The sequence below is a fragment of the Hypanus sabinus genome, chromosome 13 (assembly GCF_030144855.1).
Source record: "Hypanus sabinus isolate sHypSab1 chromosome 13, sHypSab1.hap1, whole genome shotgun sequence".
Taxonomy (NCBI): Eukaryota; Metazoa; Chordata; class Chondrichthyes; order Myliobatiformes; family Dasyatidae; genus Hypanus; species Hypanus sabinus.
Window position 1 is genome coordinate 21,441,780 of NC_082718.1, and position 26,229 is coordinate 21,468,008.

The 26,229-nt window shown below is 41.5% G+C and overlaps 1 protein-coding gene across 1 annotated transcript in view; it reads right to left on the reverse strand.

Moving 5' to 3' along the window:
- Positions 1-509: 509 nt before the first annotated feature.
- cdc123 (cell division cycle 123 homolog (S. cerevisiae)) overlaps positions 510-26,229 on the reverse strand; it is a 31,022-nt gene continuing 5,302 nt past the window's right edge. Inside the window, exons 5-13 of the mRNA XM_059987286.1 lie at positions 25,778-25,873; positions 16,790-16,896; positions 13,300-13,348; positions 9,481-9,556; positions 9,270-9,392; positions 6,402-6,430; positions 4,805-4,921; positions 3,495-3,632; positions 510-844 (exon numbers count right to left, since the gene is read on the reverse strand). Coding sequence (XP_059843269.1) covers positions 803-844; positions 3,495-3,632; positions 4,805-4,921; positions 6,402-6,430; positions 9,270-9,392; positions 9,481-9,556; positions 13,300-13,348; positions 16,790-16,896; positions 25,778-25,873 — 777 coding nt within the window. The 3' untranslated portion in view covers positions 510-802. The remainder of the gene's footprint in view (positions 845-3,494; positions 3,633-4,804; positions 4,922-6,401; positions 6,431-9,269; positions 9,393-9,480; positions 9,557-13,299; positions 13,349-16,789; positions 16,897-25,777; positions 25,874-26,229) is intronic.

The window sequence follows — 26,229 nt, forward strand, 5'->3', positions numbered from 1 at the left end:
TCCTCTCTGCTTATCATACCTGATCTGCTTTCATAAGAGGCACAGCATGGAAGATTTTCATTTTCAGTTCCCACTTTCACAAATAATAGTGACTTTTTTGTAACATCAATGTGATATGGTACAACTTGTTGAACTGCTTTTTAAAATACAGCAAACAGGATAAAATTAGTTACAGAAAGTTTCTGAGTAAGAAACTGTATGGTAGTGGTTAGCTCAGCACTTTACAGTGCCAGTGACCCAGGCTCCATTCCTCCCGCTGACTGTAAGGAGCTTGTATGTTCTCCCCATGACCAAATGAGTTTCCTCCAGGTGCTTCGGTTTCCTCCCACATTCTGAAGACACACAGGTTAGTATGTTAATTGGTCACGCAGTCTCATTGGGCCTGAATGGCCTGTTAGCAAGCTGTATCTCAAAAAAAAAAGGTAACAACGACCTGTTACAGGCCAGATCTGTCTCCCATGGTATATACCTGTTTTACAGCAATGAACAAAGGTACAACTGAATTCACTTCCAATTTATAAAAATTTAATTTTACAGAAGTTTATCATACCCATAGATATACTAGACCTTTACAACATGGTTATTTTTGAGAAGTATTTCACATGCTGTTCGATTTGTAAACTTTATACCGTGCTACATCAGACTTATTTGAGAAATGAAGTAGTATTTTCAAACTTAATCTATATAAAACTTTGTAAGTGAGTGTCAAGGAACTCACATGGATATCTATTCAGAGTTAATTCAGGCCTGTCATTTGTTTTACATTTATCCCAGGAAGAACTGACTGTATACAGGGAAGCTGCTATCCATCATCATCAGAGCTGTCTGGTGCTTGATTTCTTGTCTAGAGAGAAAAGAAGTAATAGAATCAGCTATTTTCATTTTGTTCTTAAGACCATAAGATATAGAAGAAGAATTAGGCCATTCAGCCCATCAACTTTGCTCCGCCATTCCATTTGGCTGTTTTATTACTCCCTCAACCCCATTCTCCTACTTTCGCCCCGTAACTTTGATACCCGGACTACTCAAGAACCTATCAACCTCCACTTTAAATATACCCAATGATTTGGTCTTCTCAGCCATCTGTGGCAATTAATTCCACAGATTCACCACCCTATGGCTCAAAAAATTCCCCATCTCTGTTCTAAATGAACATCCCTCTATTCTGAGGCTGTGCCCCCCCGGTCCTAGACTCGCCTACTATAGGAAATATCCTCTTCACATCCACTCTAGTATTTTAATATTTGACAGGTTTCAATGAGAGCTCCCCACCTTATTCTTGTAAACTCCAGTGAGTACAGATACAGAGCCAACAAACACTTCTCATAATTAACCCTTTCATTACTGGAATTATTCTCATGAACTCCTCTGGACCCTTTCCAACCGCAGCACATCTTTTCTTAGATAAGGGACCCAAAACTGCTTTCAATGCTCCAACTGTGTTCTGTTCATTACCTTATAAAGCCTCAGTGTTGCATCTTTTATATTCTAGTTCTCTTGAAATGAATGCTAACATTGCATTTGCCTTCCCACTGATTCAACCTGCAAGTTTGAATCCTGCACAAGGACTCAAGACTCATTACCTCTGATTTTTGAATTTTCTCCATTTAAAAAGTAGTCTATGTCTTTATTCTTTTTACCAGTGAATGAACATACACTTCCTTACACCATATTCTATTTGCCACTTCTTTGCCCATTCTACAAGTCTACACAAGACCTTCAGTAGATTCCCTGCTTCCTCAACACTACTTGCACCTCCACCTAGCTTCATATTGTCTGCAAGCTCAATCTACTCCGTAACTGCACTCCCTGCTTTGCACATGAGATAAGCTAACATAAAATCTAATTAACCATTCTAGTTAGCCCCCTTGTATCTATTACATCAGTCACTATGCTGGTAGCATCTCCATGACCCAAGATGGCACAAGATTGATAGGTTCTTTATTAGTGAAGGTGTCAGAGGATACGGTGAGAAGGCAGGAGAATGGGGTTGAGAGGGAAAATAAAGTGTTGTACAAAAGTCTTAGAAACATATATATAGCTAAGGTGACGGCGACTTTTGCACAGTACTGTATGTCAATGTGGAGTGAGAGCAAGTTTGTAAATCAGGCAGAAGCAAAGGGTGTTAGGAATGTCAAGTGTGGAGCACCACAGGAGGCAGTAAAAGGGTGCCAGGGGCACAGGGACACCAGGCAAGGACATTTGATGCCAAACAATTGGTTTCTTATCATTATAGAACTGCTCTCTGGTGTTACCCCGTCCCTCTCCCATCCCCCTTTTCCAACCATGATTTTCCTCTCTTTACACCCTTCACACTCTCAGTCCACAATAGAGACAGAGATCAGAATCAGGTTTATCATTTACACATGTCATGTAATTTTTTTCTGTGGCAGCAATACAGTGTAATACATAAAATTATTACTGTACTGTTCAAGTCTTAGGCACCTTAGTGCTCTCTCTCTCTCTCATATGTATACACACATACATATACACACATATGCACATACACAATTAAGATTATTGCACAGCATTGTAAATCGGTCATGATTGAATGGTAGTGCAGACTCAATGGGTTGATTGGTCCAATTCCGCTCCTAAGGCTTTGTCTTAAGTGAGTCAACTTCTATCGGGAACAAGACTATTCAGGAACACATTTAAAGATGATGTGTGAGGCAATTTTATGTAACTGCAGAGTGGCAAGTTGCTGGTACACAATGTCAGGGGCAGTACTGTTTCAGATACTTTTGGACAGACAGGTGAGTAGGCAGGGAATGGAGGCATATGGATCATGCACAGGCAGAAAGGAATCTCACTTAACTTGCAATCATGTTCCATGTGGGCATTGTGGGCCGAAGGGCCTGTTCATGGGTTGTACTGTTTTATGTAACACTGTATGGCCAAGATGTTGCACAGACCTTTTGACCTACTTCACAATCAATTTAAGCCTTTCCTCCCAAATAGCCTTCCATTTTTCTATCATCAATGTGCCTATTTAAGAGTTTCTTAAACGCCCCTAATGCAAGAGTTCCAAACCGTTTTTATGCCAATGAGTTTTACCATTAACAAGGGGTCTACAGAACCCAAGATGGGACTGCCCCCCCCCCACCCTAATGTATCTGCTTCTACTACCACCCCTGGCAGGGCACCCACACCAACCACTCAGTTTAAAAAAAAACTCACCTCTGACATCCCCTCCATACTTTCCTCCAATCATCTTAAAATTATACTCCTTGGTGCTAGTTCATCCAGAAGTTTTACTAATGAACTCTCAGATCAAATGATACTTAGGGCTTAATGGCAAACTCACACCCTCTGATTAAAAATATCGAACACTGAACCAACAAACAATTTATCCTGATCCATCAACTTCACACGAGGAGAATCTTATTGCTTACAGAAATAAAACTGTATGTTGGTCCTGAGGACTTATTTGAACCCATACAGCTTTAAGTTTTGTTTAAACAAAACCGATAACAGTTCCATATTTGCCTTACCAGTTTAAGAAAATCAATTAGTTTATGAGCATCTTCGCCTCTTGACAAGTCCACAAAGTCCTTGGGCAACCGATAACTTAAATAGGGGCTGGGTTGCACAGTCATTTCACTTGTTATGTAGCGGAAGACTGGAGCATCCTAAGAAATTGAAATCAGGAAGAATGAATCATCAAATGCTGTAGGTCAGTGCGCTAATCATCCAAGACCCCTCCCAAAATTTAAAAAGGATACACAGGTCCTTTAACATTGTCAATGACCCCTCCCATCTATCCAACAATCTCTTTGAACCCCTCCCCTCATGCAGGATGTACTGTAGTGTTAGGACAGGAACTGTTAGGATGGGAAACATCCAGGAAGACCTCCATGCCACCACGCAGGTCTCACCATGTATGAAGTGCCAGTAGCACTATACAGTTTACCTTTCAAAACTTGTGTCCTAAATGTACCTTCTAATTTGTTATTTTATTTGTAGTGATATTATTTTGTGTTGTGTGTGTGTTATATGTACTGTGTTGTGCACCTTGATCCTTGTTCAGCTAATGTTTGGTTAAAGGCCCAATGCAATATTTACGTTAAATATCGCCAGAAGTGCCCAGATCCAGATAAATGAATGAAAAATAATTGGTCCGTAGGCAAGATGAATCTCACCCAAAAGGGACAAAGTTTTACCAAAGTAACACACACAAAATATTGGAAGAACTCAGCAGATCAGGTATCATCTATGGAGAAGAATAAAGAATCAATGTTTCAGACTGAGACCCTTCACCAGGTTCTGGCTGAGGGATTCAGTGCAGGATGCCTTACTTTGATATAACCCACATATTATATAAATTAGATTAGATTTATTTGTCATGAGTACATTGAAACACAGTGAAATGCACCACTGGCATCAGTAACCAACAGTCTGAGGATGTGCTGGTGGCAGCCCGCAAGTGCCGCCATGCTTCAGGTAGCATGCTCACAACAGTCAGCAGAACAATACACGACCAGCATAGAGACAGACAAAATAATAGCAAAACAAAACTGTTTCTTCCCCAAAACCCCCTCCCCCAATTGGGCATCACTGGCTCTCACCCTCAGGCCCATCTAATGCCAGTACTGAAGCTAAAATTGAAATAGTCTCACTTTTAACTGCAAATAAGCATTTAAACAAACAGCAAAACACACAAAAATTACAGAGGCGAGGGATTAGTTATGTGTGAAATTTAGAATTTACAGGCAAAGCTGTAACAGAGGACAGTCTCACAACAGAAGTGTACCGCAAATCAAGAATCTGTAACGTAAAGAAACAGTCAGTAGATGGCTTTTACCAGTTCAGCAAGGGCTCCCTCACTGATGACGTGTCCAGAAGTCAGCTCATCCCAGGTGAAAAGCAAAGCATTTGTCACCTCTCCAAATGGGTTAAAATCGATGATCCACACCTTGCCCTAAGAAACAAATCACAGGAGTGGCTTAACGATGTGAGCAAGGTGATCCTTCTAACAAAAACTTGAGATCTGTAACCAACAGATCTATCAATAAATTAACAATATCACACAGACAGTGGTTGAGCTGCCAGAGGAAATGGATGAGGCAGGTACATTAACTTTTTTAAAGACATAGGTACATGGATAGGAAAGGTTTGATGGATATGGGTCAAATGCAGACAAATATCCATAAATCCTAAACTTCATACATAACTAATCCCTCTCCTAACTATTCTCCTGCACAATGTTGTTTGATTAAATTATTATATTCAGAGAGATTTGTAGTTGAAGTGAGACTTTTTTTCCACTTTAGCTTCTGGTACAAGTATTAGGCAGTCCAATTTAAATAAGTGGGTTGTATCAAACTAAAGCATCCTGCAGATAACCCCTCAGCTAGGGATAGGCATCTTGGTTTGCATGGACAAGATGGTCCAAATGGCCTCCCCTCTGACTCTAATTTCAGAGACTATGGCCTTATTTTAGTTCAAGCTGATGGTTAATTGATAAAGAAAACAAATTCAAGGAGGGACAGTAGAGGGAAGAGGTCCAATCAATAACTCAAATATAGGTCCAGCATATAAATGATTCAGCTTGTCATCAAACACTAGCAAATTTCTACAGATGTTCTGTTGAAAGAATCCTGGTTGGTTGCATCCTGGTCTGGTACATCAAGGGGTGTGGTAGTTAGCACAACATTTTACAACACCAGTGACCCGGGTTCAATTTCCACCACTGCCTCCAAGAAGTTTGTACACTATTCCGATGACTGCGCGAGTTTCCTCTGGGTGCTCTGGTCTCCTCCCACAGTCCAAAGATGTACCGATTGGTAGGTTAATTGGTCATTGTAAATTGTCCCATGATCAGGCCAAGATTAAATCAGGGGATAGCTGGGGGGCAGGTGCAGCTCGCAGGGTTGAAAGGGCCTATTCCATGGTGCATCTCAATAAATTTTAAAAAAATAACAATTTGAAACTGCAGGAATATCAGAAGCTGCAGAAAATAGTAGACTCAGCCCAATACATCATAGGCATATCCCTCCCCAATATCAGTAGGATCGACAGGAGGCACTGCCTCAAGAAGACAACATCTATCAAAGATCCCCAGAACAAATTTGATTCTGAGCTACCACCATGCTGGAGATACGGAAGTCTGAAGTGGAGTAAGTCAAGAGTTGCATGGGAGAGATCTTTGACCCTTCTCCAAGACTACCCATTTTCTTCAGCTGAAGTCCTTTACCCCATCAGAGCTTCTCCCAGTCCTTGCCTCTCATTCTCCCTCTACTTTCTCCAATTTGGAGAAAGTCTGAATTTGCTCATCACTTCTTGGCAAGATCTGGTAAAGGGACTTCAATAAAAGTGTAAAAATATTGATAGAAGTGGACACGTTATCTTAAGCAATGGAAAACCACTACCTTGTTTCCATTTCAGTTAAGGTTACATACCCGACTGTCTCTGTATACATCAAACACAACTGCAAACAAAAGATAACAAGGGATGAGAATTCTGAAGCATCTTTTGTACATGCTAACAATGAATACATTAAACAATTATTTTCATAGGTTAATCTATAATTAATCTTGTAAATATGTTGTAATGAAAGTATTTAATAACAAAGTGGCATTTGCTACTGCAACGTACTACAATCAAGGAAGCCATGATAAATGTAATCACAATGCTTGGTTGTTGGCAGGTAGGGTTAATACCTGACTTTCAAGAGCACTTGTGAGTTATGTTCCAGCTGGACTTACTCCTTAAACTGCTGGAGAACAGAGCAGAAAGAACAGGTGCTGTTTTCTCCCGGTAGGGATTAGTTTTCTGTTCCAAGTGCTCCTGTCATGTTTTGTCACCCTGTAACCTTATCCTTCAATTTCTCTGAATTATGGAGGACAGCACGTGTATAAATGTCTCTCTCCAGCAACTTCATCATGACTCCAGTATTTCTAGTAATATTTTAATGTTTCTTAATTGTATATATTATTATTTTAATGTTCTATCACTGAGCAGCAGTGAACCATCTGATTGGCCTAGTTCTCTTCGGGAACTAGTTGACTCAATCAGCATTTCTAATCTGGCTATTGTTCACGACTGCACTTTATATAAAAAATGCCAGGATGTTGTAAGAATTTTTAGACCATTTACTGTAAAGCAGGTTAATCACAACAGCTTAAAACGTCTCATTCTATTCTCAAGAGCACACTACTATGCACTGCCTGACTCTTCCTCAAGTGAGCCACAAAGCTTTAAATCACACGCAGAGAACATTCTAAATCATGTCAAATTTTGAACTACTTTTTAAATATTTTCTTATTGTAATATATATTTATATATTCTTTACTGGATTTATTGCACTGCTGCCCGAAAATCCCAAATGTACCGACATATGCCAATATGCCAGTGATAGTAAATCTGATTCTGATATATTTAGAGGCAATCATTTCAGCACAATAAGGTTTGTCAAATTACTTTGATAAGCAATTCATTAGAACATTAATATCCAATTACAAAGTATTCTTCTACAGCTTCCACTTGCTGGTAAATGTGCCCAAGTTTCAGATAAATAACAGATTTCAGTTGATATAATCACAACACAAAACATGGAGATCTTTGCTCTATTTCAACACTATCATTTCCAAAGTACATTAAAGATGTAACATTATAAAGGAACTTGGATTTAACTCATTACTTGTGTAAAGAACAAACACTGGAGGAACTCAGCAGGTTAGACAGCAAGTGTGGAGAGAAATGGGGAGTGAATGTCTTGGGTCAAGACCCTTCATCTTTGTTGTACGCACATCTCGTCACTTATAGGAAAGATATGAGTAAGATTGATGAGGTATAGAGAAAAAAATAAAAGGATGTTGCTGGTACTTGAGGAACTAAGTTATACGGAAAGGTTGAATAGGTTTGGACTTTATTACCTGGAGTGCAGGAGAATGAGAAAAGATTTGACAGGTATACAAAATGATGAGGGGTATAGATAGCATAAACACAAACGGATATTTTCCCCCCACTGAGATTGGGTGAGTCTAGAACTAGAGGTTATGGGTTAATTATTTTTATTATCTAGAGCTACAACACAGAACAGGTCCCCCTGACTCTTTGAGCCGCATTGTCTGCAACCACCAACTTAACCCTAGCCAAATTACAGGGCAATTTACAAAGACCAATTAACCTACTGGCTGGTATGTCTTTGGACTGGGAGGAAACTGATGCCTTTATGGAGAGCACGTACAAAGTCCTTTCAGTTGATGTCGGAATTGCACTTTGTACTCTTGAGCTGTAATAGCATCATGCTGAATGCCATGGTACCGTGGTGTTAAGAGTGAAAGGTAGTTAAGGGGGAACTCCTTCACTCAGAGGATGGTGCGAGTGTGGAACGAGCTGCCAATGGATGCAGTAGATGTGGGTTCAATTGCAACATGTAAGAGAACTTTGGTTAAGTATATGGATGGCAAGGATGTGGAGTGCTATGGTCCAGGTACAGGTTAATGAGACTAAGCAGAATAACTGATCAGTACAGACAAGATGTACCAAAGGGCCTGTTTCTGTGTTGTAGTGTTCTATAACAAACTTGAGCCCAGATATTGAGCGTCCATTTCCTTCCAAGAATGCTGCCTGACTCACTGAGTTCCTTGAGCAGTTTGTTCTTTGCTCCAGATTCCAGCACCTACAGTCTTGTGTGCCTCCACTATCTCCACTTTGGCTTAACAGATCTGGTTTGTACGTGACAAAACCTCAGTTTTGGGCTGTCACTGATATCAGACTTTATTTATTTAGACATAAGGAGCGGAACAAGGACTTCCAGGCTAACGAGCTGCATCACCCAGCAACCCACCTATTTAACCCTCGCCTAGTCACAGGACAATTTACAATGACCTATTAACTTACTGACCGGTATGTATTTGGACTGTGGGAGGAAACCAGAGCACCCAGAGGAAACCCACACATGTATGGAAAGAACGAACAAGCTTACTTGCAGAGGATGCTGGAACTGAACTCTGAACTCCGACACCTCGAGCTGAAATAACATTGCGCTAACTGCTAAGCTACCATGGCGCCCGAGACCTCTCAGAAAATATCCTCCACTAGAATCATCTTCTGAACATGTTCAAAATGAATAATAATAATAAAACAGAACCTTGAAGAATAAATGGTAACTTAAAAAATAATGTAATGGTATTGATAGCAACTGCAGACTAAGCAGTTCAAACACTGCTGAGGACAATAGGTGCCAATAGAGTGCCCTACATTGTAACTGGCCCTTAGAAGCTTGGCAATTATTTTTAGAGGGTTATATAGAATATACTTACAGTCTTCATCTGGGAACTTGTATTGTACTTTAGCTTTAAAGAAATCAATAATGGAACCAAGAATATTGGCTTCCTGACTGCAGACATGGTTGTAATATTGTGTATGATCTCTCTGTGTAATCCCTGCAAAAAACAATGACCATAAGATTTAAATCATTCAGCAATTGGAAATTTTTGCTTTAAAGGTTCAAAATAATTTTCAGAATCGTACCTATTAATTTGTTTTCCTTTACAAAACATCGGAACTCTCCTCCAGGAATCAACTCGCACCATTTCCTCAGAACAAGCTGAAGAGAAAATTTGATTTTAGTGAACGTGATAGCACAATGGTTAGCACGACTGCGTTACCGCTCTGGGCACTCCAGAGCTTGGAGTGCAATTCCAGCACCATTCTGTAAGGAGTCTCTGATTGTTCTCCTCATGAAATGCGTGGGTTTTCTCCAAGTGCTCTGGTTTCTTCCCAGTCCAAAGACGTACTGGGTAGGTTAACTGGTCATTGTAAATTGTCCCATGGTTAGGGTAAGGTTAATGGGGGCTGCTGGATGGCATGGCTCGAAGGGCAGGAAGGGCCTACCCTAGGCTGTTGCGCTAAATGAGCAAAATACAATAAATGTTAATGGATGACATGTCAGGGTCATGCCACTTAAAAAAGCATGTGACAGGTAATGTCAACAACGATATGACAAGGCGAGTATCATGAGTTTTTGAACTTGTGTACAGGCCATAATACTCAAGCAGAAAACAGCCATTCAACCCATCAGGTCTGCTCTGCCATTACATCACGCTGATTTATTAACCCTCGCAACCCCATACCTTCACTACAATATCAGCTTCCACGTTAAGTGTACCTAATGATTTGACTCCACAGCAGTCTGTGGCAATGCCACAGATTCATCACCCTCTGGCTAAAGAAATTCCTCCTCATCTCTGTTCTGACACTGTGCACAGTGCTCCTTGACTTCCCCACTACAGGAAACATCCTCTCCACTTTTACCCTATCTAGGCTTTTCAATGTTTGATAGGTTTCAAAGAGATCTCCAAAACCCCACTCCACCACCATTCTTCTAAACTTCAGTAAATACAGGCCCAGAGCCATTAAACACTCCTCTTATGTTAACCAGTTCATTTCGGGATTATTGTCATGAGCCTACTCTGGAGCCTATCCAATGTCAGCATATCCTCTCTTAGCTATGGGGCCAAAACTGCTCACAATACTCAAAAGCAATCTAATGTCTTATGAAGCCTCAGCATTACATCTTTTGATTTTAAGAAAGCCAAGAGGCCCATTGCCAGTTAGGACCTCGATCAATGAGTCAAGCAAATTTTGTTACATCCCACTTAGATATGTCAGCTTGCATAAATTATTCTGTCCTGGGGGATTTTAAAGAATCTCTTAATCAAAGTCTTAAGTTGCATCTTCTCGTATATAATTGACTTTCTTGACTACAAAAGGAGTAGGAAAGATTGTATGGCCATGGTGCAGTGGAATCTATTGAGATTGGAAACAGTTAAATGGCGGAAAGCATCAGCAGTGTCACAGATATATTCCAGCACTGCATGGTACTGTAGTGGCTAGCACAATGCTTTAGAATGCCAGTGATCAGAAGACCTGGGTTCAATTCCCATTACTTTAAGGAGTTTGCTTGCTCTCCCCATGACTGGTTTCCTCTGGGTACTCTGTTTGCCTCCCACATTCCAAAAGATGTGCAGGTAATGGTCAGTAAATTGTATGCATGCTATCCTGGCGCTGGAAGTATGGCGACATTTGAAGGTTGCCCCTAGCACATCCTCAGACTGCGTCGGTTACTGATCAAAATGACATGGGAGAAACCTAGAACAGGTACATTGAACATTTGGAAGAGCATCACATTCAGTATGCTCAGATGACCCTGAACTTATCATTGGCTGCAAGTTTGTCTCCATTCCATTCTGACCTATCATTCTCTGTGCTCTCTTGTACTGTACACAGGCTTAAGGAACAGCGCATCCTCCACATGGGCACATTGGGTTTCAATGCCAAATTGGGTCCACATCAGTCATCCATCTGTGATGCTGACTCAGCCTTTTATTTTTGAATCTTCTTCTCTGGAAGTGGAGGACATGCCCATCTTGACCTGCCAGGCATGTTCTTCTGCTCTGCATTTTACAACTACACTTCTTTCTATGTCACACACTCTCTAAATGTTCCCACTCACTCACTGAGTACTACAGTTTATCCTCATGATCACCTCACTTTAACCTTATCGGGAATCTCCTCTCCTCCCACCCCCTGTTCCAGTTTATTTATTTTATTTTTATTTATTTAAAGATACTGCACAATGATAGACCAATTGACCCAACGAGTCCGCATCATGCAATTACACCTATGTGGCCAATTAAACCCTACGTCTTCAAGAAGAAGTAGGAACCTGGAGCACCGGAGGAAACCCACGCAGTCACAGAGAACATACAAATTACAGCAGCATAGCTGAACTGGTTGCTGCTGCTGTAGTATTGCTAAGCTAACCACTACACAACCATGCTGCTTTCAACCTGCTCTCCTTCACGACTCTAACAAGTGGTCTTCTCTGCAACCTGAAGCATTAGCTGTCAATACACATGCAGCCTGACCTGCTGAATATTCCCTACTTCATTTTTTTGTGTGGTGTCTAGCACAAGCCTCACTAATTTGATTTAATGGAAAATGACACATTTCATTGTATGTCGCATGTGACAAAAAAGTTGGTCCATCTTCTATCTTTTAAATTTTTAGATTTCCAGCATCAGCAGTACTTGTTTCACCCAACTGCATTAACCCCTTTTCTTCCAACCATAGTCTCATCCATGCCATCCAGATTCCAGCACTCACCTACAAAGTGGGAACAATTTACAATGGGCAAATAATCTATCAACACACATGTCAGGAAACTGGAGCACCCAGAGAAAACTCACACAGCTACAGGATTTTGTCAGTGATGAATAATTGGTACTAGCATAAATATCAAAGACCACAAAACTTCTGAGAAGGCTCTTGAATTGGAACATTCTGCAATAAAGGGCATTTAGATCCTAGACAGCAGCCTACCTGAATAAAACAAGTAAGCATCCCTGAATCACAATAAGGTTTATCACTGATATGTCGCATAATTTGTGAATAGTCAACATTTTGGGCTGAGACCCTTCATCAGGACTGTCAGTGATGGATGAAGGGTCTCTGCCTGAAACGTCGACTGTTTTACTTTTCTCGCCACAGATACTGCCTGGCCTTCTGAGTTTCTCCAGCATTGTGTGTGTGTGTGTTGCTTGAATTTCCATCATCTACAGATTTTCTTGTAGTTTATGTTGTGAAATTTGCTGTTCTGTGGCCGCAGTACAGTGGAAGACGAAAAAATCTACTTTAAATTACAAACAGATAAAAATTATGCAGCACAAACATACACACACACACACACACACACACACACACACACACACTCACTCAATGGCCACTTTATTAGGTACACTCTTCCAGTGCGGGGTAGGAAACCCTTCCACCCACCTTCTTTGCCCCCAGAACAGACTGAATCCTTCATGATATGGTTTCAACAAGCTGCTAGAAACATTCCTTAAAGATTCCTGTCCATGTTGATATATAGCATCAGGTAGTTGCTACAGATAGGTTGGCTGCAAATTTCCCACCACATCGCAAAGGTGCTCTATTGGATTGTGATCTGGTGACCGTGGAGGCATTTGGAGTACACTGAACTCATTGTCATGTTATTAGAAGCAGCCTGAGTTGATGTGTGCTTTGTGACACGGTGTGTTATCCTGCCGTAAGATGCCATTAGAAGATGGGTAGACTGGCCATGAAGGCATGCACACAGTCAGTGACAATACTCAGGCAGGCTGTGGCATTTAAACGATGCTCAATTGGCATTAAGAGGTCAAACGTATGCCACACCATTACACCACTATCACCACCAGCTTGAACCACTGACACAGTGTGGTGCATTACAGCTCAGATTCAGAGAAATGGCAAATATAATAGACCTGAAACCAAAGTCTGCCTTACCTGTGTGTCAATTTTGGGATCTGGTGAATCATCAGTACAGTGAAGAAATCTGGGTGAATAAGAAAGCGAACATTAAACAGAATTAATTAACTATTCAGTTCATCAGAATGATCACAATGATAGGGTTTTTTTTTAATTTTTTAGAACCTGTCTAACAAGGTTTAAAAAGGACATGGAGAAGACTGTTAGCAATGTTATGTATGATGTCTGAACTATCAGTAATTTCGATAATAACATGCACTGAATTGTGTTCAAAGTGGGCATGGTCCAAATACAACTGAATTGAGAGGGTGTTTCTTTGGAAGAGTGGCAGGTATTTTGTCCTCCAAATCAGTCTCATGCAACTTTCAATCAACAGTGTGAAGCAAAACAAAATATCCCAAATGAAAGATTTAAAATCAGTCAAGAGCTTTCCTGAATAACGGACTGTGGTAGAAATAACAACAAGGTGGAGGAGTTCAGCAGGTCAGGCAGCATCTATGGAGGAGAAAAACAGTTGACGTTTCGGGCCAAGACCCTTCATCACTGAACATTTTGTACGTGTTACTCTGAACTTTTCCATATCTACAGAATCTCATGTTTAAGCTGTAAGCAACATTGATCACTGCTGATCACTCAGGGAAAATACATAGTATATTCCCTCCAACCTTACAACTGGACAGATTTGCAAAGTAGTTAAATGAAAACATTGATTTAGGATGCACAAGCTGCTCAAAATGGCAGAAGACCAAAGGGGGGCACTTGGACTGTGTTGTACGCATCAATGTAGCTCTTCTGATTATTTTCGTTCTCTTCTGTGGCGCATAGACATCAGGCAAGCCGAGCACTGACTTCCCCGAGTTGAGCCAGCACTTGCTATTTCAACTGCTGCAGTCTGTGTGGCAAGTCCCATAGCAATTTTGATAGGCAGTGCAACAAAATCTATCTAGCAGCGTTACAGCGCCAGCAACCAGGGATCAATTTGCCACTGAGTGCAAGGGAGTTTGTACATTCTCCGTGACCAAGTGGGTATTCCGGATATCTCCCACATTCCAAAGATGCATGGGGATAGTATGGGTGTATTTGTGTGCCATGCATTCACTGGTCAGGAAGAGATGGTTATTATGCTGTATTTCTAAACCCAGTGTGATGTTCCCAAGTACCTGCTGCTTCTGCCCTGTCCATAAGTGTGGGGGTTGCAGCACTGCATTACATAGACAATACACTTAGAAACATAGAAAATAGGTGCAGGAGTAGGCCATTCGACCCTTCGAGCCTGCACCGCCATTCAGTATGATCATGGCTGATCATCCAACTCAGAACCCTTTACCTGCTTTCTCTCCATACCCCCTGATCCCTTTAGCCACAAGGGCCATATCTAACTTCCTCTTAAATATAGCCAATGAACCGGCCTCAACTGTTTCCTGTGGCAGAGAATTCCACAGATTCACAAAGAAGTTTTCCTCATCTCAGTCCTAAGAGGCTTCCCCTTTATCCTTAAACTGTGACCCCTCGTTCTGGACTTCCCCAGCATCGGAAACAATCTTCCTGCATCTAGACTGTCCAATCCCTTTAGAATTTTATACACTTCAATAAGATCCCCCCTCAATCTTCTAAATTCCAGTGACTATAAGCCTAGACGATCCAGCCTTTCTTCATATGAAAGTCCTGCCGTCCCAGGAATCAATCTGGTGAACCTTCTCTGTACTCCCTCTATGGCAAGAATGTCTTTCCTCAAATTAGGGGACCAAAACAGCACACAATAGTCTAGGCGTGGTCTCACCAAGGCCTTGTACAACTACAGTAGAACCTCCCTGCTCCTGTACTCAAATCCTTTTGCTATGAATGCCAACATACCATTTGCCTTTTTCACCGCCTGCTGTACCTGCATGCCCACCTTCAATGACTGGTGTACAATGACACCCAGGTCTCGTTGCACCTCTCCTTTTCCTAATTGGCCACCATTCAGATAATAATCTGTTTTCCTGTTCTTGCAACCAAAGTGGATAACCTCACATTAATCCACATTAAGTTGCATCTGCCATGAATTTGCCCACTCACCTAACCTATCCAAGTCACCCTGCATCCTCTTAGCATCCTCCTCACAGCTAACACCGCCGCCCAGCTTCGTGTCATCCGCAAACTTGGAGATGCTGCATTTAATTCCCTCGTCTAAATCATTAATATATATTGTAAACAACTGGGGTCCCAGCACTGAACCTTGCAGTACCCCACTAGTTATGCCTGCCATTCTGAAAAGGTCCCGTTTACTCCCACTCTTTGCTTCTTGTCTGCCAACTAATTCTCTATCCACATCAATACCATACCCCCAATACCGTGTGCTTTAAGTTTGCACACTAATCTCCCGTGTGGGACCTTGTCAAAAGCCTTTTGAAAATCTAAATATACCACATCCACTGGCTCTCCCCTATCCACTCTACCAGTTACATCCCAGCATTTGTGCACAAGGAGTGGAGGGAACGCAGATTGACTCATAATGACACTAGGCTTTGAATGTCAGAGTGACACCCATCTGGGCAAGGGAAGAGTTTTTCTCATCACACATCAGACCTGATAAAATGAAGAACATCAAACAGTACAGCACAGTACAGACCCTTTGGCCCATAATGTGCTGACCTACTCCAAGATCAATCGAACCCTTCCATTTCACCTGGCCCTCCATTTTTTCAATCATTCAAGTACCTATCTAAAAGTCTCTTAAATGTCCCTAAGGCATCTGGCTCTACCTCCACCCTTGCAGGGTATTTCATGCACTCACAACTGTGTAAAAAGAACTACCCTTGACATCCCTCCCATATTTTCCTCTAATCACCTTAAAATTACGCCCCGTCATGTTAGCCATTTACATCCTGGGGAAAAGCTTCTGGTTGTCCACTTGATCCAGGCCCTTTATCATCTTGTACACCTCCATCAAGAAGAAGTCAAGTTAAGGTTTTGGCTGCCGATTAAGATTTAGTTAACTGTCACATGAATGTGCAAGTATATGGTAAAATGTGTTGTTTGCCTTAACAGCCAACACAATCTAGGCAAGCACTAGGGGCAGCCCTCAAATGTCACCACAGATTCCAGAAGCAACATAACACGACTACCACGTTCAGCAGAACAAAACAACAGCAGCAAAACAAGCCTCTTCCCTAACTCACAAAATACCAGCTCATTTGCTAAATCATTGATTAAAGATCAGCTTTATTTGATACATGTATATCAAAACATACTTTTGAACCCAAATCGTTGGCACTGTAGAGCGTCGCGCTAACCACTACACCACTGTGTCACCTTGTCAATGTTATCGTACCACTGTAATGATCTTACATGCTAATAGGCCTTTACTACTCATGGCTTGAACCTACATACAAAAGCCCACTGCTTCAAGAAGTCAACACTTTCAGGAACAGAAACAATGGAAAGAAAATGGCTGGACAAGATATTCAACTCAATCAATAAAACCAAACTCCTTGAAGGTAGAAATATCAAAGACGCTGGTACGTACGGTTGAGTCAGGTCATGCATAACAAAGTCAGAGCTTTTCAAGAGCAGGAAGATGTCACTCAGGTTTCTGCACTTGAGAGAGCCGTTCATTGCAATCCACTGGGCATCCTAAAAATGGGAGAAGACAAAGAGATTGTGGGCTTGGTCATTTGATCAAACAGAGCATACTGACATTAGTGAGCATTTCACATTCCCTCCCCTCAACTGGACAAGCACTTGGCTGATTTTCATTAAAAGGTAAGCAAAATATAATTTCATGAATTTTGAACTTCAAACCTTATATCCTGCAAACTGGGTATGTGGAAACAGTGAATAATAATTGTACACAGGGCATAAAAGATAAAAGTAGAAAATGAAGAGTGTATCTTGGGATTTTTTTTTTGGCTTGTAGGGATGGTTTTAGGGACAGACAGAGGAGATAGGGATCCGGTTAGGGTTTAGGAACAGGGACGTGGGTGAATTAGGGAACAGGACAGAGTCTAAGCCTCTGTTCTGCATTCAAAGGTCAGTGACGAGTTTACTCTTGGATTAAATCCCATAGAAGACTTCATTATAAATAATTGTTCTTATAATTAGATGGTAAATATAATAAATAGGGAACTTATACAGGCAATAGTCCGATTCCTAGCCTATAAGCACCACGGTAGCACAGCAGTTAGCGCAGTGCAATTACAGCCTGGGGTGTCCCAGAGTTCATAGTTCAATTCCGGCATCATTCTGTAGAGAGTCTCTGTGTGTCCTCCCTGTGGAATGCGCAAGTTTTTTCTGGATCTTCCAGTTTACTCCCACAGTCCAAAGGCGTGTAGGATAGATTAGCTGCTCATTGTAAATTGTCCTGTGATTAGGTTAGGGTTAATCGGGTTTGTTGGCGGATGCTGGGGTGGCGTGACTCGAACGGCTGGAAGGTCTGACTCTGTGCTGTATCACTAAGTAAATAAAAATAAATAAAACACCACACGTAGAACAGGAGTTCAGCCTCTCACATGAACTCTGCTCTCTAAAAAGTCAAGGCTGTGTTTTACCCAACTATATTTCAGATTCCTTTACCCTCACATACAGTTTCAAGAAAAAGTTTGTGAACCATTTTCAATTACCTGGTTTTCTGCATTAATTACTCATAAAATATGGTCTGATCTTCATCTAAGTTTCAATAACAGAAAAACACAATCTGCCCAAACTAGTAACACACAAACAATTATACTTCTCATGTCTTTATTGAACACACTGTTTAATCATTTACAGTCCAAGCTGGAAAATGTGAACCCTTGCACTTAATAGCTGGTCAGCAGCAAAAACCTCGACCAAACATTTCCTGTAGCTGCTGATCAGACTTGCACAATGGCAAGGAGGAATTTAAGACCATTCCTTCATACAAAACTGTTTCAGTTCATCAATATTTGAGAGTTCTTGCATGAAGAGCTCTCTATAGGTCATGCTACTGCATCTCAATTGTGTGAAGGTCCGGACTTTGACTTGGCCATTCCAAAACATGAATTTGCTTCTTTTTAAACCATTCTGTTGTCGATTTACTCTTGAGTTTCAGATCATTGTCTTGTTGCATTATCCAGCTTCTATTAAGCTTAAGGTGATGGACTGCTATCCTGACATTCTCCTGTAAAATGTCTTGATACAATTTTGATTTCACTGTTCCCTCAAGCAGTCCATGCCGAGATAGCAAAGCAGCCCCAAACCATGATGCTCCTTCCACCATGCTTCATAGTTGGGATGAAGTTTTGTTGTTGTGGAGCAGTGCCCCTTTACCTCCAAACATAACAGTGTGCATTTCTGCCAAAAAGTTCAACTTTTGTCTCATCTGTCCACAGAACATTGTCCCAGAAGCGTTGTGGAAGGTGATCATTTGAAAACTTGAGATGTGCAGCAATGTCTTTTTTGATAAGCAAACTTCCTTCCATGGTGTCCTTCCATGAACATCATTCTTGTTCAATGTTTTTCTTATAGTGGACACATGAAAGAGACTTTAGCAAGTTCTAGAGGTATCTGCAGGTCTTTTGCTGTTACCCTTGGTTTCTTTTTCACTTCCTTCAGTATCCATTGATTGGGAACCTGACACTAAGTAAGCTTTTATAGAAGGCATTACCCCAGAGGTTCACATACTTTTTTGAACCTAGATTGTGATTGTTTAAGTGGTGTACTCAGAACTGACAAGATGTAGTTCAATTGCTTGTGTTACTAGTTTACGTAGATTGTATTATCTGTTATTGTGACTTAGATTAAGATCAGACCACATTTTATGAGGAATTAATGCAAAAAACCAGGTAATTGCAAAGAGTTCACAAACTTTTCCTTTCTACTATAAGCAAAAAACTGTCATTTGAATTTGAATTTATTTATTTAAATCTTACATCTGTCCCAGAACGTGAGGGAGTAAAAATCTTTGCATTATGACTCCGTTGCAATGTACAGATGTGTGAATTTTGTAAGTCTGATGGCTTGTAGAAAGAAGCTGTCCCATAGCCTGTTGGTCCTGGCTTTAATGCTGTGGTACTGTTTGCCAGATGGAAGCAGCTGAAACAGTTTATGGTTGGGGTAGCCGGTTTCCCTGATGATCTTCCAGCCTTCTTTATACACCTGCTGCTGTAAATGGCCTCAGTGGAAGTTCACATCCACAGAACCGCTGGACTGTCCACACCACTCTTTGCAGTGCCCAGTGATCAAGGTTGGTGCAGTTCCCAAACTAGGCAATGATACAGCCAATCAGGCTGCTCTCAGTGGTGCCCTGTAGATCTTGAGAACTTGGGGCTCATGCTGAACTTCTTCAGTCACCTGAAGTGGAAGAGATGCTCTTCTGCTTTTCCTGCCACACAACCAGTGTGTACAGTCCAGGTGAGATCTTCAGTGATGTGTATACTGAGGAACTTGAAACTACTCACCCTCTCAACTGCAGTCCCACTGATGTTGATCAGGGTGAACCTGTCTCCATTCCTCCTGTAATCCATGATCAACTCTTATTTTCTGGACATTTAAGGAGACATTGTTAACTTGACACCACTGTGTCAGGATGTTAACCTCTCCTCTGTAGCTAGAAATAAGGCTGATCAACATCATGTCATCTGCAAATTTGATCAGCAGATTGAAGCTGTGTGTGACAGCATAGTCATAGATGTAAAGGGTGTGGAGGAGACGACTCAGGACTCAACCTTGGAGGCACTTTTGTTGAGGGTCAGAAGTGAGGGAGCCCATCTCTACGACTTGTTGGCGATCCACTTGCTCAAAGTGGGGTGCAGGTCAAGGTCTCTGAGCTTCCTGTCAAGTCTGGAGGGTGTTGAATGCTGAACTGCAGTCCAAGAACAGCATTCTAGTGTATGCATCCCTCTTTTCCAGGTGAGTGAGGACAGTGTGTAGTGCTGTGGCTATGGCGTCATTGGTAGACCAGTTCCATTAGTAGGCTAATTGTACGGTGTCCAGTATGGGTGGTAGCATGCTGCAGATGTAGTCTTTAACCAGCCTCTCAAAGCACTTGCTTATAATTAAGGAGAGTGCAAAGGGCGCCAATCGTTCAGACATGCTGCCTTGGTTTTCTTCGGTACAGGAACAATGATGGGACGATTTGAAACAGGAGGGCACTACACACTGGGAGAGGGAGAGATTAAAAATGTCTGTAAACACACCAGCCAACTGTTCCATACACACTTTGAGGACCCATCCTGGGATGCCGTCTGACCTCGCTGCCTTGCGGCTGGTGGCATGTTGGAATGTACTGTGTACCTCAGCCTCCAAGATGACCGAGAAGCAGCTCTCCTCAAGGGTTCAGTCTTATCAGCCTCGAATCAAAAGTAAAAAACATTTAGCTCGTCTGGGAGCAAGGCGGCAATGTTGGGTCTGCTGCTGTGTTTCCTCTTGAAGTCTGCGATGGTGTGCAGTCATTGTCTACATTGCATGTGTCATTCTCACAGAGTTGAGACTGGATTTTGTCCTTGTCGCTGTTTTGCTACCTTGATGGCTCTACATAAATCATCATGCATCTCTTGAGCTCCTGTTGGTCTCCGGAGGCGAAGGCTTTATCCCTTGCGCAGAGAGCAACACACAAGTGAACTATTTATCCAAGACTTCTGGCTTGGGTAGACACACATCAAGCAGGGGGTCCCAGTAGAAGAAAGGCAGCACCTTATGACTGAATGCCATCTTTCTGATGTTCAAGAGTCAGTTGATCATACCAGATGTGACTTTCAGCTTCTTGTAAGAGAAGTGCAGAAAGAAGTAGAGAGATAAGCAGAAAATTACATTGCTAATTCAGAGTACACACATGGCTGCTGTACACAGTACTATCTAGAAGAACAAGATGGTGCTGCGTACATATTCACATACATTTTACATGTTTACATATAAAATTATTTAACATTGAGTCCAGCACCAACATAACATGCCCACAACTTAGTAACTCTTACCTGTATGTCTTTGGAATGTGGGAGAAAACCGGGAAACCCAGAGGAAACCCACATGGAAAATGTACAAACACCTTAAAAGCAGTGATGGGAATCAAACTCTGGTCAGCGATTGCTGGCACTGTAAAGTGATTGTGTTAACCACTACACACCCATGCCCACTGGCTAGCATGGATGTGAAGAGCTGAATGGTCTGTTTCAATACTATGATATTAAAGTTTTTTAAAGTACACAGAATAGCAAGGTACAGGGGCTTTAGCTAAGAATTCTAGAATGGGATCTGTTGGCATAGGAACAATTAGTTAACCATTCTAGTTAGACCCCACCCCTCCCCAGATCACCCCCCCACCCACTCCCCTTAATTTATTTCTCCTCCTGCCCTCAATCAGATTTATTCCTCACAAAGAGATCACAGCAAATTCATCCTGTCAGTCCACTGTAGTTACCCCTGCACTGGTACCTTAACTATAAATTCCATCCAATTTTCTGAGTTCTCATGTGTTTAACCTGAATCTGTGTTTCAAAATCAATGGGAAGATAATACACTGCAGCCAATCAGTGAATGGGATTCATTAGCAAGGACGAATAAAAATAAAGCAGGGGTAACTGGAGCGGCAGTTGTTGGGAGTTGACCAGTGTTGGACTGGGGAGTCACTGGCCTTGGCTCATCAGTCTTGGGCAAGGTAAATATAAGCTAAGTTTCTTGTTCTTTATTTTCATTCCTTGTCTGTTAGGGAGTAGTTAGAACAGTGAGAATGACTCTGGGGTAGTGTTGTGTACTTTGTGTAAGATGAGGGGAGTCTGGGAGACCTACAGCTTCCCAAATAACCACATCTGCACCAGGTCTACCAAGCTGTGGCTCCTTAGAGAATGTGTTAATGAACAGGAGCTGAAGCTCAATGACATTTGGTTCATACAGGAGACTGAGAAAATTATAGGTAGGAGCTATAAGTAGGTAGTCACCCCCAGGTTGCAGGAAGCAGGTATCTGGGTGGCCACCAGAAGGAAGTACAGAGTTTCTCTGTGGCCATTCCCCTCAATAATAAATATACCAATTTGGATACGGTTGACAGGTTGACCTAGCACAGGGAAGCTGCAATGACCAGGTCTCTGACACTGAGGCTCAGAAAAGAGGTGAAGAGAATTGCAGTAGTGATAGAAGATTCCACAGTTAGGGTAATAGAAACAAGATTCTGTGGACGTGATAGAGACACCCAGCTGGTATGTTGCCTCCCAGGAGCCAGGGTCAGGGAAGTCTCAGGTCCGATCCACAGCATTCTAAAGGCAGTGGGTCAGCAGCCAGAAGTTTTGGTACATATTGGCACGAATGACACAGGTAAGAAAGGCGAGTTGGTCCCGTAGAGAGAATATAGGGAGCTAGGTAAAAAGCTGAAAAGCAGAATGCCAGGCTAGTAATCTCTATTACTGCCTGTGAAAAACACTAGTGAGGGAAAGAATGGGAGCATTCAGCAGATAAATGTGTGACTACTGAATTGGTGCAGGGGGTAGGGGTCCATATTTCTGAATCATTGGGATCTCTTCTGGGGAAGGTACGACCTGTACAAAAGGGATGCATTACACCTGAACCCGAGGGGATCCAATATCTTTGTGCGCAGGTTTGCTACAGCTGTTCGGGAGGGCTTTAACTAATTTGGCAGGGGTATGGGAACTGGAGTGATAGAGCTGAGTCTCGGCAGTTGGCTTACAGAGGAAGTGTGTATTGAGACTGCTAGCAAGGATAGGCCAATGATTGGGCAAAATTGCAGGCAATGGATGAGTTGCAGTATAAAAGGGGGACAACATTTAAAAGGTTGATGCATACGGGACTGAAGGTGTTACATTTGAATGCACGCAGTTTAAGGAATAAGGTTAGATGAACTTGTAGCACAGTTAGAGATCGGCAGGTATGACGTGGGCATCACTGAGTCACAGCAGAAAGAAAAATATAGCTGAGAGCTTAACATCCAAGGGTACACATTGTATCAAAAGGACAGATAGGTAGGCAGAGAGAGTGGGGTGGCCCTGTTGGTAAAAAAATGAAATCAAACACTTAGAAAGAGGTGACAAAGGATTGATAGGCGCAGAATCCTTGTGGGTACAGCTAAGAAACTGCAAGGGTAAAAAAGATGCTAATGGAAGTTATATACTGGCCTTCAAACAATAACAAAGATGTGGCTACAAATTACAACAAGAGATGGAAAAGGCATATCAAAAGGGCAATGTTAGTGATAGTCAAGAGAGGTTTTAATATGCAGACCGATTGAGAAAATTAGGTTGGTGCTGGATCCCAAGAAGGGGAATTTGTAGAATGCCTATAAGATGGCTTTTTAGAGCAGCTCGTGGGTGTTGTGCAATGAAATGGGATTAGAGAGCTTAAGGTAAAGGAACCCTTAGGGATAAGTGACCATAATAGAATTTACCCTGCAATTTGAGAGGGAGAAGCTAAAGTCAGATGTATCAGTATTACAATGGAGTAAAGGGAATTAGGGACATGAGCGAGGAGCTGGTTAAAGTTGATTGGAAGGAGACATTAGCAGCAGAAGTGACAGCAGAGCAGCAATGGCTGGAATTTCTAAGAGCAATTCAGAACTTGCAGGATAGATCTAGCCCAAAGAAGTAGGATTGTAAAGGCAGGATGACACAACCATGGCTGACAAGGAAAGTCAAACCCAACAAAAGCCAAAGAAAGGGCATATGATATAGCGAAAGTTAGTGGGAAGTGAGAGGATTCAGAAGCTTTAAAAAAAAATCAACAGAAGGCAATGAGAAAAAGTCAAAGGTAAGCTGTCCAAAAATATCAAAAAGGATAACAAAAGTGTCTTCATATAGATGAAAAGTAAATGAGAGGCGAGAGTAGATAGCATGCCACTGGAAAATGATGCAGTAGTGGTGATAATGAGGGACAAGGAAATGGTGGATGAAATGGATAAGTATTTTGCATTAGTTTTCAATGTGGAAGACACTAGTGGTAAGCCAGAAGTTTGAGAGTGTTGGGGGCAGAAGCGAGTGAAGTTGCCATTACTAGGCAGAAGGTGCTTGGTAAGCAGATAGTTCTGAAGGTAGATAAATCAACTGAACCAGATGGTCTACCCCAGGGTTCTTGAAGAGGTACCTGAAGAGATTGTTGAGACATTAGTAATGATCTTTCAAGAATCAATATATTCTGGCATGGCTCCAGAGGACTGGAAAATTGCAAATGTCACTCCATTCTCAGAAGGGAGACAGACAGAAGAAAGAAAATTATAGGCCATGGTTGGGTGTCGATTGTTAGTATGTGTCTTCAGGATACTTGGACGCTCATGATGAAATAGGCCAAAAAAGAAATATTTCCCCACAGATCTGTTGGAATTCTATAAAGAAATAACAAACAGGATAGACAAAGGAGAATTGGTGGATGTTGTGCACTTGGATTTTCAGAATGTCTTTGACAAAATACATCATATGAGACTGCTAAGATAGGAGTTCATTACAGGAAAGGTACTGGTACGTATTGAAGATTGGCTGACAGGCAGGAAGCAAAGATTGGGAATAAAAGAAGCCTTATATGGTTGGCTGCCAGAGACTAGTAGCATTCATTTCGAGATGACTAGAATATAAAAGCAAGGATGTAGTGTTGAAGCTTTATAGGGCACTGGTAAGGCCTCAGTTGGAGTACTGTGAGCAGTTTTGGGCCCCTTATCTAAGAGGATGTGCTAACATTGGCGTGAGTTCAGAGGAGGTTCATAAGAATGATTCCAGGAATGAAAGGGTTACCATATTAGGACCAATTGATTACTCAAGTCCTGTACTCACTGGAATTCAGAAGAATGGGGTGGGGGGGGGGGGGGTTCTCATCGAAACCTAATCAATGTGGAAAGGCCTCGATAGAGTGCATGTTGAGAGGATGTTTTCCATGCTGGGGAAATTTCTTTAACCAAAGGGTGGTGAATCTGTGGAATTCCTTGCCACAGGCAGCTGTAGAGGCCAAGTCCTTGGTATATTTAAGGCAGAGGTTAATAGATTCTTGATTAGTCAGGGCATGAAGGATTACAAAGAAAAGGCAGGAGACTGAGGCTGAGAGGGAAATGAATTAGCCCAATGAAATGGCAGAGCAGACTTGATGGGCTATATGGCCTAATTCTGCTATCATATCTTGTGGTCTTATGGGAATAACCTGGCTTTAGTAACCACTTAAAATTGTCCTTTTCCAATATTCTAGCTGTCAACTGAATAAAAAAAAAATCTTCTCACCCTCAATTCAGCAATGTTTACATGAAATGCAAGGCTGGTTTATGAGCAGTGTAATGACTACACAGAATTACCATACAACTGAATAAATTACCACTATTTGGGCAAATACTAATACAAAGCAACTTAATTAAACATAGATCTAAAAGAAATACAAAATGGCATTTGAAATGTTACCTGTTTATTCCCCTCCATTTACTGAGACCTCCAGCATTTTGTGCTTCTCAAGATTTCTAACATTTGCAGAATACCTTGTGTTTACAAAGTGGCATCTTTTTCATTAAAGATATCCCTGAGACAGACTGAACTGTAGAAAACCCAAACATAAAATAGAGCAAAGTTGTCCAGCATTCTCTTACCTGAGGGGCACTCCAATTTAGCTTTGGAAATACGCTACCTCCAAGAGAATTTATAGCTTCCTGTACTTGCGCTGCAAAATCTGGAAATTCTGGAGCCTACATATTGGAAAGAAAATCATTAAAGTTAAATGTAAATGATAATAAAACACCATAATATAGCGGTGTTTATCCAAAGCACACCAGTTGCTACTCTAAGATAAATATACAATTTATTGTAAATTTCAAAGTGTACACGTTCCGTTAATGCCATATGCTTAACTCTATGACGAGCTTAAGTAAAGCACAGGAAGCTGCAATCCCTTTACCTGAATAGTTTTCTTTGTCCTAGAAACAAACAAATACCAAAAGATATTTATCCAATACACTAATAATGGGATAATATGGTAGCGGGGCAACATGGTAGTGTGGTGCTAGCGTAATGCTTTACAGCACCACCAGTCCAGGTTCAATTC